This window comes from Pelobates fuscus, chromosome 10 (assembly GCF_036172605.1).
Source record: "Pelobates fuscus isolate aPelFus1 chromosome 10, aPelFus1.pri, whole genome shotgun sequence".
In the NCBI taxonomy this organism is placed as follows: domain Eukaryota; kingdom Metazoa; phylum Chordata; class Amphibia; order Anura; family Pelobatidae; genus Pelobates; species Pelobates fuscus.
Window position 1 is genome coordinate 154,007,729 of NC_086326.1, and position 13,483 is coordinate 154,021,211.

At 44.4% G+C, this 13,483-nt stretch overlaps 1 protein-coding gene across 1 annotated transcript in view; it reads right to left on the minus strand.

Moving 5' to 3' along the window:
* LOC134575250 (zinc finger protein OZF-like) overlaps positions 1-10,839 on the minus strand; it is a 29,960-nt gene extending 19,121 nt beyond the window's left edge. Inside the window, exons 1-2 of the mRNA XM_063434508.1 lie at positions 10,783-10,839; positions 3,031-3,148 (exon numbers count right to left, since the gene is read on the minus strand). Coding sequence (XP_063290578.1) covers positions 3,031-3,148; positions 10,783-10,806 — 142 coding nt within the window. The 5' untranslated portion in view covers positions 10,807-10,839. The remainder of the gene's footprint in view (positions 1-3,030; positions 3,149-10,782) is intronic.
* Between the last annotated feature and the right edge of the window lie 2,644 nt (positions 10,840-13,483).

A 13,483-nucleotide genomic window follows, 5' to 3' on the forward strand; every position in this document is an offset into this window, starting at 1 on the left:
AAGGACATGGATTACTGGAACCATGTCCTGTGGTCCGATGAGACCAAGATAAACTTATTTGGTTCAGATGGTGTCAAGCGTGTGTGACGGCAACCAGGTGAGGAGTAGAAAGACAGGTGTGCCTTGCCTACAGTCAAACATGGTGGTGGGAGTGTCATGGTCTGGGCTTGCATGAGTGCTGCCAGCACTGGGGAGTTACAGTTCATTGAGGGAACCATGAATGTCAACAGGTACTGATCCCCTCCCTTCAGAGACCGGGCCACAGGGCAGTAGGCCAACATGATAACGACCCCAAACACCTCCAAGATGACCACTGCCTTGCTTAAGAAGCTGAAGGTAAAGGTGATGGACTGGCCATGCATGTCTCCAGACCTAAAGCTTATTGAGAATCCTCAAACAGAAGGTGGGGGAGCGCAAGGTCTCAAACATCCATCAGCTCTGTGATGCCATCATGGAGGAGTGAAAGAGGACACCAGTGGCAATCTGTGAAGCTCTGTTGAACTCCATGCCCATGAGGGTTAAGGTAGTGCTGGAAAATAATTGTGGCCACACAAAATATTGACACTTGACACCCAATTTGGATATTTCTAAATATTTCTCACTTTTGTTGCCAACGGTTTAGACATGAATGGCTGTGTGTGGAGTTATTTTGAGGGGACAGCAAATTTACAGTTTTATACCGGCTGTACAATCACAATTTTACATTGTAGCAGAGTGTTATTTCTTCAGTGTTGTAACATGAAAAGCTAAAATATTAATATTTTTAAAAAGTTGAGGGGTGTACTCACTTTTGTGAGATACTGTGTTGCCCAAGCAAAAAAAACAGTCCCATTTTTCAACTTGGTTCCAGTTACTCCTCGATTAGCCTATTTACAACCTTCTTTCTCTGTTTACATGGGATGACTGTGTGGCGCAGTCTATGTACTGCCATAATTTGCCAAGTACACTCACGAGACTGTGCCACACAGTATTCTCATTTCCTCCCCCCTCAGGTCCGAAGGACCATCCTGCGGTGTTTAATAGCAGCCCATAGTCACCAAGGGATTCCCACCAACAAAGTTTTTTCAAAACATATGTAATCATAGCCTACTTGTGATCTGTACAATTATATCTCTAATGATCGTGAAGGAGGGCGGGAGGGGGTGACAGTGACTGGGGGAGGGTCTTAAAAATATTTGGGATCAATGCGGGAATAAACTTTAGTAAAATATGTAATAACTAATGCCTTTTCATATGACTCACCTATTCGGTATGGAACACACCACAATTGTATTTGTACATTGTTTATGTATCGTCCAATCATATACACTTCTGTACCGCGATGCTAAAGTTAGCAGAGTTTTCAGATCTTTGTTTTACGCATGTTATGACTTGTCAAATTTTAGTTTTATGCATCTTACAACATGTAATGCATGTGGAAACTGCAATAAAACCTTTTAAAACTAAAAAAAAATAAAAATAAAATAAAAAGTAAAATGGGCCACTCTGTCGATATCGCTTACTAACCTACAAGCAACAAATTGTGCCCAGTAATAGAATTAGACACGTATCTACGCTCCCATAACGATCACTCCACCCAACCTTTATAATTATTGCACGGAACAATACTTACCACAGCCAAGCTCATGTTAAACGCACAAATTGTGCTTACGAGACTTAGTTTTAACCCCCCAAATACACTGGCCACTCATTCAGAATAGGGACAGCATCCACCGCCTCCAGTAAAAATGTTCCGGTACACATTATTAAAACACTAGGATGTTCGAAGTCCTCTGCTTATTCACGATACATACCTCAACCTGTACAAGAAATATGTCAAGCATTTCTCGATATAACTATGTAACGGATGATAGGATTATTGTAGATTGAATAAATTATATGTATGGTGTCCTTCCTTTTTGCCCCCTTCTATTACAGACCTACTGCATCGTTGGTTCCGACACACCAACACTGACTTTCAGATATATGCATGTGTCACGCATATACCAATTCATATTATGTGACTCGTTACAGCATTCTGCCCCGAACACAAATTAAAAGGCTGGAGTTGTGTGAGAGCTTGGGTCCCCTTTTAAGGGACTGCCATCCTGTCTCCCATACTGTTAGTGGTCTCTCGATTCGCATGCCCCTCCCTCCACTCTCTAATCACATCATCTTTTATCTGTTCTGGTACACCACAACGGACTTTTCACTAATGATTGTCACGCGTATACTAATTCGTACAATGTGACTCGTTACGGCATTATGCACCGAACACAAAATATATTATAACCATTTAAATATATATTATGGCAGTAATTTATTTATTTTACCATTTTCAGGTATTCCCCCTGCAGGCATCTCCATTATCCGCTATTGCAGCCATGTGGCCCCCGGGGGGCCTGAGAGAGCCAGAGGTGCTGCAGGTGGACTGCCTGCGACGTTAAAGCCTGGCTCTTTCAGGACAGCATAGAACATCCAGTGGCATGAAGGGGTTAATGCTAACTGAGAACATCTTTTATATCTGGGTTAAAGAGACCTTTTATCAGATATGTTGCTATAACTCATTGAATATCTAATTGGGAATAACATTTCACATAAATCACATTGAGGAGAGATCAATGTGATGTTATATCAGTAATGGAGTAAGAAAAAGAGCCGTGTGTAAAGAGTCGCTGGTAGACTAAAGATAGACAATGCCCTGTAAATACCAGCCTAGGTTAATAATAAATAGGCAGGGGGCACTAGGCTTCAGCTCACAGAGCTCAGGGCGTTCGTAGCTGTAATCTTCTCTGTCTTCATTCTAGCTAACATTAGTTGGATCTGTTGGACGTTCGCCCCATCAGACCATTTTGTGAAATTTTTGAGAAGCTCATTTTGCATGGTCAAGTGTGATGGGGAGCATGAAGATCTCAATTTTATCTCAAATAGGAAATTCAGAAAAATATGTACTGGTGATTTCTATTTGCTTTTCCAGTAAGATGTGACAAACTTTTTGGTGACTATAGTGTCCCTTTAACATTTCCTATAAGAACAACGATCATTCCTTACCCAGAATCTGGCAATTCTCCATCACCACATCCATGTAAAGCTCACTCACTTCCTCTTTTAAACTGTCCAACTCCTCTTCCTTAGAGACTTTGGCTTCCTCCTTAATCCGGCACTGTTCCTAAAAAAAATTATTAAAAAAAATATGTGTTATACATACACTGTGACGATACGGCCTAGTAGATCGTCCGTGGGTATTCTTTTTACATAACTCGCACCACTAAATGCTGGGACTCTTTGGTAGCGTATGCAGGATATACTGAGCAAATATCTGGTTACTTATCTGGTTATGATATTCTATCCATCCAGTGTTCTGGCAATACTCTTATTGTAATTACTCTATAGAGGACAATGAATATCTTGGGAGACCTCAAGGAAGAGACAAACTCAGACTCCGACTCAGTTTATTGTATCCAGACCCAGCTTACATAGACCACAGCATGTGGTAAAATAAGCATTACACAAAACTTTCACCAATAGCAATACAGAACACGGCACAGGAGAATAACTACAAAGCTAAAAAATTATTCTTACAGTACACCCTGTTCCAAATTATTATGCAAATTCTATTTAAGTGTCACAAAGATTAAATATTTAGTTTTTCAGTTTAATTCATGGATGGCATTGTGTCTCAGGGCTCTTTTGCTCACTGAAAATCAGATTGCCAGGTGAGCCCAATTTAAGGAAAAACTACTAAAGGAAGGTGTTCCACATTATTAACCCCTTAACACCGCAGCCAAATGTACAAGTTGTGAACGAAACAAAATGTAAACAAAACCTGGCATTTGCGCTATATGTCTGTCCAACCGTAATTCACCTCTTTCATATTAAATGCACCCCCCTTATTATATATCATTTTATTCAGGGGAAACAGGGCTTTCATTTAATATCAAATATTTAGCTATGAAACATAATTTAATATGAAAAAAATGGGAGAAAATAAGATTTTTTTTTGTCAATGTCATAATACTGTTTGCTTTTACTGCAATAAAATACACATTTGTATTCAGCAAAGTCTCACGTGTAAAACAGTACCCCCTATGTACAGGTTTTATGGTGTTTTGGGAAGTTACAGGGTCAAATATAGCACGTTACATTTGAAATTGAAAATCGCCAGATTGGTTACGTTGTCTTTGAGACTGTATAGTTGCCCAGGAAATACATTTACAACCATAATGGCATACCATTTGCAATAGTAGACGACCCAAGGTATTGCAAATGGGGTATGTCCAGTCTTTTTTAGTAGCCATTTGGTCACAAACACTGGCCAAAGTTAGCGTTAGTATTTGTTTGTGTGTGAAAAATGCAAAAAACGCCAAAAATTATATATATATATATTATTAAAATACACCTAGACAGTGTATGTGTGTGTGTGTATACTTAGATCATATATATATATATATATATATATATATATATATATATATATATATTTTTTTTTTTTTTTTACACACTGATTTAACTTATTTTTATTTTATTTCCAGCCAGCAGGGGGACTGTCATTACAGTTAGTCCCCCTGCTGGCAATGCCTGAGCCAGCTAAACCGGCCATGTGATTGTGAGGTCCTCGCAAGGACCTCACTCTCACATGGCCCGGGGGGGCTGAAGAGGACGGAGGTGCCGCGGGGGGCTCCCTGGGAGTCCCCCCAACCGCGATCGCCGATCGGTAAGTGAAAAAAAAAAAACGGAGGGCGTACATTTACGTCCTGCGGCGTTTAGAGCCGCTTTAAAAAGGACGTAAATGTACGCCCTCCGGACTTAAAGGGTTAAGCAGAGCACCATTTGTAACGGGTCACCTGGCACCCCGACTGGGTACCTCCGTTGAAGGATGCTCCTAGCGCTTACAGAGGGCTCCAAGCACTCCAGCCGACACCATAACCACCATAAACTCCTTCAGACAGCAAGACAGGAACAAGCTCTTAAAAGAGCTTAGCAGTGATTATCCAAGGAAGCATGCAGAGCATAGCAATCCCTTGTGGTGATATAGCAATTCCCCCAATAAGAGACAGGACTCTAGATTGAGGGGCGAAGAAGAACTCTGGTTTAATGACACACACTCTGCTTTTATGAAATTCTCCCCTGCAAGGGAGACGCCCATAGCCAATTATACATTAGCCAATCAAACAATGGTTACAACCCACAGATTCCTTCCCCTCAGCCTGAGAGGTAACACAATTAGCCGTACAGTTTAAAACATACTTTTTACCCAAATTCCATAACTCTAAAACTATACATCCAATATTATTAAATATAGTCACATATTATTAATCAGCACATTTCAAATACAAACATAACCAAAAATCATTCGAATCAGTTCAGCCGTTCGGGAGAGAGGTATAAGTCACTTTATCGACCGACCGCAAGCACATTTTCTTTTTTTTTTGTTGTAAATCTCTCTTTTATTATGGCACATGAGTTATGGGGTACAGAATAGAGAAAGGAGGCATTGTGGGGTAGCACAGATTAATGATAACAAGAAGGTATGCAGTGCCCTCCGAAGAAGGATTGCCATATTTTTTGTGTTTTAAAACGTCATAAAGATACAAGCTTGGTAACTGTAGTGAATAAAAAGAATAAATGATGCTTAACAATATTAATGAAGCGATGAGCTAGCTTGCGACTGTCGTCCAGCAAACATAGGGATTTGAAGTCATGGGTTGTATACTGTAACGAGTATATACCCCTACACGCAGGATCCAGCCAAACAGAAGACAGCACAGAGGAGAGATACGTCTACCGGACCTTAGAGTGGCCGGACTCGACGTAATAGGAGAAGTACAGAGTCAGGAACGATCCGAGGTCAAGGGCACAAAGAGACAGCGTAAACGAGAACTAGCCGGGGTCTGGTACACAGGAATCAGTAAGCCGGCAAACAGTACAGACAAGGATAAAGCGAAAACGAAGTCAGAATACAAAGCCAAGGTCAAATACGGAGAAACACAACTGAACACAACAAGCACTAAAGGGAACTGTAGCAGAAACCACGATAGGGCAAGGAACCAAGGGAAAAGGGTGAGTATAAGTAGCCTTCAAACTAATGTGATTGGCTCCTGTCACTTCCACACCCCCAACAGGTAAGTGTATGGGGTGATTGGCATGACAGGAGCCAATGGGAGCCTTTTTGCAATTTAGGCTCCCACTGTCTCTTTAAGAGCGCGCCCGAGACTCGCGGCGCGCTCTTAGCTGCAGGCGGGACACGTGACCGCATCTCGCGGTCACTGCCCGTCTTCCTGTTGGGCGAGTCGGATGAGCCGCTCGCGGCTTGAAGAGAGGACCGCGGCCGGCCCCCGGATAAGGTAAGTAACGCTACATATACAGAGGTTTATAAGTGTGCCACTCTATGTGGGTAAAGTAAACCCAAGGTAATAACGAGTGGGAGCTAGCTAATAGCACACATCTAGGCTGGAAGAGAAGTATATCTTGTGTCAGTAAGGCTAGCGTGGCATGCGGGTTAGGGCACAGTATAGTGTCGATAAGTATGTTGTGGCGTGTGCTTATGTAGCGAGGCTACGGGTGTAGTCGATTAGACAGTCATGTTTTAAGTGCGATTCTGACCTTAGGGCCTGGATGCATAAGTGGCGTTATGGGCAGGCTACCATATAGTGACCGTGAACATAGTTAACTCAGTACGAAATGGTAGGTGGTCAGGTCCCATGTGTGCATCTCTAGGTCGTAATATAAATGGTAAGGCATAAAGACACAGTATGTTTACAACATTGTAAGGGTAATCGCTAAATGCAGAGCATTAAACATAAGTATGGCATATATATTGACTAAATGCGATCTCTGGGCAATACCATGAAGCCGTGTGGTATGTGTGTCTGCGGGTGGAAGTACAGTAAGGGGAGTTCGTGCCTGCCATTAGGGTCAGGTCCCCGAGAGTCAATGGTAGTGCGCGGTATAAACCGTGCTGCCAGTCCCAGAGGTTGGTTTAGCCTATGCCGCTGCTGGGTAGGGCCAGTAGGGTGAGGTATACAGACCCCTCGTCTTGGAAATTTCTCAAGGCTGCAGCGTGGTGCAGGTTGATGACGGCCGCCTTCCGGCCCCAGGTCTTCACAACGGCCTGCACCTGCACCACCGACTCGGTTGCTCATAGAGGCCGGGTCGACCCGTCGTCGGGCGCCATGCGAGGCCTGGGTGTTCAGCCGCCGCCAGCGGCGGGCAGGCCTCCGGCGGTGTGGATGGTGCTTCGGAGTTTGACTCCCTGCGGCCTTCAACCTGGGATGGCATTGTGGGCGGCCCACGGTAGTGGCCTCCAGTAAATGTTGGAAGCGTTGGGTGATCCGTCTTGGCAGTTTAGTACCGCATCTCTGCCGCTGTGCGTGCAGCTTTGGGCCCTTAGGTAGGCCTCTGGATCTGGCTAGGTGCTTGTGAACCGGGTTTCGTTGCCCGGTCCAGGGTAGGGATGCCGCCCTATCCGAGCTTGTTTTACCCTTGTGTTCGGAGCCCGCAGTTGTCAGGGGTGTGCCCGCAGGGTTAGGCCATACAGCGTTATCCGTGTCCTGCGCCCTCTCCGAAATCCGAGCCCAAAAAGCATCAAGGATTTCGTCCAGTTTAGTCAACGTGTTGCTTGTTAGGTCGCCACCTGCATCTGTGCCTGCCGACTGGCGCGTGGCATCCGCCATTTTGGAGTCAGGGACTCCTGATGTGTGCAGCCTCTGGGACGAGAGTGTCCACGGTGAGTATGCTGTTGTTGCCGGGATAACCCCCACCGGCGGGGGGGGAGGGAGGAAGGCTAGTGGATGGTGCCCCTCAGCGTTCATGTCGGTATCCAGGGTTGGGTGATCGGCCGCCTCACCCTTTCCCATAGCTCCGTTCAGGCCAGTCGTTTTTGCGGTAGGCCCCAGCTTTGCAGTCAGCGTTCACGGTGGCTCAGCGTTTCAAAAGTGGTCTCTTTTTGTTCTCCCTTGCATCCCCTTCGTGAATATTGTGTTTTTAGTCGATTTTGTATCTGGGGAGCAGCGATTATTTCGAGGTAAGTAGAGTTTCAGGCGAGAGCTCGTGCTGCACGCGTCTGTTCAGCTCCACAGCCAGGCTCCGCCCCCCCCGCAAGCACATTTTCATGCCCAAAACAGTTCCATGGATTTGGGCTATGCGGTCGGTCTATTTTACACTGAGAAAATGACTAAGTCCCATTTGAACAAGCGTTCGAATCTCCAGCCGCAGTGTCGAAGTGGAGTAGAAGGTACAGGTCAGTGGTGTTCGTGCAACTGGGTAGCCGGAAACAGTTCCATAGATTTGGCTGCACACACCGCTGACCGCGTTCAAATGAGTTAAAATGGCCGCCGCCACGTGTTCGGTTTTTGAAAAATAATGGCTTCGACAACTTCGGCACTTCGACTGCATCTAAAGTGCCAGTTTAAAAGTACAAATCCTTTCTCTGGGAATTAAAGGGCCAGAAAGCATTTTAGAAATCCATTATGCCTAAATTAGTTCCTAGAAGGGCAATACATCCCAGGGCCATAGTCGCAGGGCAGGAGGCTGTCAAACAGGCCCCTCCAAAAACCAGTGGCGTGGTCACTTTCGCCAAACCATTTTCATGCAATATGGGGAAGAAAAAGGATCTCTCTGCTGCCGAAAAGAGTGAAATAGTTCAATGCCTTGGACGAGGTATGAAAACATTAGATATTTCACGAAAACTCGTGATCATCGCACTATTAAGAGATTTGTGGCTGATTCAGAGCACATAAACCTTCTATTCGGCCACCACTAACCAATGCTCACAAGCAGAAACGGCTGCTTTGGGCAGAAAAATACATGAAGACTCATTTTCAAACAGTCCTGTTCACTGATGAGTGCCGTGCAACCCTGGATGGTCCAGATGGATGGAGTAGTGGATGGTCGGTGGACGGCCACCTTGTTCCAACAAGGCTGCGACGTCAGCAAGGCGAGGTGGAGTCATGTTTTGGGCCAGAATCATGGGAAGAGAGCTGGTCAGCCCCTTTAGGGTCCCCGAAGAGGTAAAGAGGACCTCTGCAAAGTATGTAGAGTTTCTGACTGACCACTTTCTTCCCTGGTACAGAAGGAAAAACTATGCTTTCCGTAATAAAATCATCTTCATGCATGACAATGCAACATCTCATGCTGCAAAGAATACCTCTGAATCAATGGCTGCTATAGTGATAAAAGGAGAGACAAAGTCATGGTGTAGCCTCCATCCTCCCCTGACCTCAATCCTATTGAGAACCTTTGGAGCATCCTCAAGCAAAAGATCTATGAGGGTGAGAGACTGTTTACATCCAAACAGCAGCTCTGGGAGGCTATTCTGACATCTTGCAAACAAATTCAAGCAGAAACTGTCCAAAAACTCACAAGTTCAATGGATGCAAGACTTGTGAAGCTGCTATCAAATAAGGGGTCCTATGTTAAAATGTAACGTGACCTGTTGAAATGTTTAAAAAGTTAAAATGTTATACGTTTGATTGAAATAGCTTTCAGTAAATATGCTGCAAACACAACAAATGACAATTTTCAGTTCTTTACAACCTATAAAGTGTTTTGAAACTTACTGTGCGTAATAATTTGGAACAGTGCATTGTACGTTTTTTATGTTTAAAAAAAATACTGTTATCATTAGGAGGTTTGTTCAATAAAATTTGAATTGTACTCTTAATAGTTGATAACATGAGAATTATGCTGACTGTTATTTACATCAATTATATAGGTAAATGAGAAAAATATCATTTGCATAATAATTTGGAACAGGGTGTAGTTCCCGCCACACACACAGAGACACTGCTCCGTGTACGATACAGACACTGAATGCCAATGTAGATGGAAAACAGTAACAAAAACAAGCCAGGCCATCCATCACATATACATATTCCCGATCAATGATTCTGCAGATACACTCTTGTGGTTTTGACATTAACAAGACAACTCCCTAACCATAAATAAGACTCCAATCTCAGGGTATTTCATAGTGGTCATTGAAAGTCCGCCAGGGGTTTATGGGATCACTATTTTGTCCACTCAGGGCAGTTCCACTCAAGCTAATCACATAAACGGAGACACTACAGGGAGAAAAACAAGAGAAGTCAACCTGTAAATGTGGACTGCACTGACAGCACTCACACCGGCAAAGAACAAATTGTTTTGGCCATTTGACTACCACTGGGATCTAATATTTGGATATTGCTGTAGATGAAATGAGAGATAAAGTGCAGGGTACTCAATAACCATTTAACTTGCAAAATAGTATTGATGCCAAGATTAACCCTTTAAAGGGACACTCCTGGCACCATAACCACTGGAGCAGTTTAACGGCTATGATGCTAGGAGTCCCAAGGCAACGTCTACCAGTAATATGCCAAAATGTTTAGGAATGGTTTGATACTTACCTTACAATGTTGAGCATCCACCTTCACAACATGTCTTACACATCATTCATAGGCCGAGAGTTATCGACTGACACTCTGAGCCAAGGATTAATGGAACCACTCTGAATAAACTGAGCAGCTAATTCAAACATGGTATGAGCTAGTAATCATGCAGACGTGTGAACTTCCACTTTAGCTGCATGGTCACCATCTATGGCAATGTCATCTTCTGAGATCATTGCATTTTTTGTAAAGATCCCAGATGGTGCTGCTCCATCTGCAGTGGGGTGGGTTGGTGGTGTGGTGACAGAGCCGGAGAATAGTGGGTGAATGACCCCTTAAAGTTAGTGTTTATCATTCCTTGACTACCAATGGCCAAACCATGATGAAGGCTAGAGAATTAACCACTTTGTTATGCTTTGTATATCTCCAGTACCTGTCCAGTAAGTTGGTAGTCCATCTCTGATACAAGAACCTCTCGATCTCCTCCACCTTCTTCTAATTTATTATCCTGGAGTCACTCGATGACTTGCTTTCTCCAAACAACAGATTTTGGTCCCTATGGAGAATCAGACCTGCTAGGTGTGTCACAGTTCTTTAAACAATCTCTATTATATAAAATAGGGAGAAATATGAAATACAATTACAAAAAAACTAAACAAAAGCAATGAAATATATGGACAAGATGATATTGTTCACGCTCTGTAAATTTTTTAAAGTGAGCCCTCTCCCTGCACGATGCCCCCTCTCCTCTTTCCATGTCCCCCCATGTTCTCCTCTCCTTCTCTCTCTCTCCATGTTACACTCACTCCCTCCATGTTACACTCACTCCCTCCATGTTACACTCACTCCCTCCATGTTACACTCACTCCCTCCATGTTACACTCACTCCCTCCATGTTACACTCACTCCCTCCATGTTACACTCACTCCCTCCATGTTACACTCACTCCCTCCATGTTACACTCTCTCTCTCTCCATGTTACACTCTCTCTCTCTCCATGTTACACTCTCTCTCTCTCCATGTTACACTCTCTCTCTCTCTCCATGTTACACTCTCTCTCTCTCTCTCCATGTTACACTCTCTCTCTCTCTCTCCATGTTACACTCTCTCTCTCTCTCCATGTTACACTCTCTCTCTCTCTCCATGTTACACTCTCTCTCTCTCTCCATGTTTCTCTCTCTCTCTCTCTCCATGTTACACTCTCTCTCTCTCCCCATGTTTCTCTCTCTCTCTCTCCCCATGTTTCTCTCTCTCTCTCCCCATGTTTCTCTCTCTCTCTCTCTCCCCATGTTTCTCTCTCTCTCTCTCTCCCCATGTTTCTCTCTCTCTCTCTCCCCATGTTTCTCTCTCTCTCTCTCCCCATGTTTCTCTCTCTCTCTCTCCCCATGTTTCTCTCTCTCTCTCTCCCCATGTTTCTCTCTCTCTCTCTCCCCATGTTTCTCTCTCTCTCTCTCCCCATGTTTCTCTCTCTCTCTCTCCCCATGTTTCTCTCTCTCTCTCTCCCCATGTTTCTCTCTCTCTCTCTCCCCATGTTTCTCTCTCTCTCTCTCCCCATGTTTCTCTCTCTCTCTCTCCCCATGTTTCTCTCTCTCTCTCTCCCCATGTTTCTCTCTCTCTCTCTCCCCATGTTTCTCTCTCTCTCTCTCCCCATGTTTCTCTCTCTCTCTCTCCCCATGTTTCTCTCTCTCTCTCTCCCCATGTTTCTCTCTCTCTCTCTCCCCATGTTTCTCTCTCTCTCTCTCCCCATGTTTCTCTCTCTCTCTCTCTCCCCATGTTTCTCTCTCTCTCTCTCTCCCCATGTTTCTCTCTCTCTCTCTCCCCATGTTTCTCTCTCTCTCTCTCCCCATGTTTCTCTCTCTCTCTCTCCCCATGTTTCTCTCTCTCTCCCCATGTTTCTCTCTCTCTCCCCATGTTTCTCTCTCTCTCTCTCTATCCCCATGTTTCTCTCTCTCTCTCTCTCTATCCCCATGTTTCTCTCTCTCTCTCTCTCTCTCTCTCTCTATCCCCCATGTTTCTCTCTCTCTCTCTCTCTCTCTATCCCCCATGTTTCTCTCTCTCTCTCTCTCTATCCCCATGTTTCTCTCTCTCTCTCTCTCTATCCCCATGTTTCTCTCTCTCTCTCTCTCTATCCCCCATGTTTCTCTCTCTCTCTCTCTCTCTATCCCCCATGTTTCTCTCTCTCTCTCTCTCTCTATCCCCATGTTTCTCTCTCTCTCTCTCTCTATCCCCATGTTTCTCTCTCTCTCTCTCTATCCCCCATGTTTCTCTCTCTCTCTCTCTATCCCCATGTTTCTCTCTCTCTCTCTCCCCATGTTTCTCTCTCCCCATGTTTCTCTCTCTCCCCATGTTTCTCTCTCTCTCTCCCCATGTTTCTCTCTCTCTCTCCCCATGTTTCTCTCTCTCTCTCTCTATCCCCATGTTTCTCTCTCTCTCTATCCCCATGTTTCTTTCTCTCTCTCTCTCTCTCTATCCCCATGTTTCTCTCTCTCTCTCTCTCTCTATCCCCATGTTTCTCTCTCTCTCTCTATCCCCATGTTTCTCTCTCTCTCTCTATCCCCATGTTTCTCTCTCTCTCTTTCTATGTCTCTCTCTCTCTCTCTATGTCTCTCTCTCTCTATGTCTCTCTCTCTCTATGTCTCTCTCTCTCTATGTCTCTCTCTCTATGTCTCTCTCTCTCTATGTCTCTCTCTCTCTGTCTCTCTCTCTATGTCTCTATGTCTCTATGTCTCTGTCTCTCTCTCTCTCTCTCTCTCTCTCTCTCTCTCTCTCTCTCTCTCTCTCTCTCTCTCTCACCTTCCTCTTCCTCTTCCAATGGCTCGATCAGATATGCTCTGCGCACATTAATGACGTCACGGAGAGCCATGCTTATTTAGGAAGGCGGAGGGGCGTTTACATTGCCGATCGCAGGGAGGAAGTGACGTCGTTCGATCCGCCGGGCGCCATGTTGGATGAGGGCAGACTCCCTATTAATGTCATTGAGCAGTGTGGGCAATAGGCCGCCATTAGCCGCTCACACAGCTCAGACTGAGAGAGTGAGATATTAATACAGAATGATACATAAACTGGCCCTTCACTACAATAATAATAATAATAATAATAATAAAAATCCAATATGGCCTCTTAGTGTGTAATAA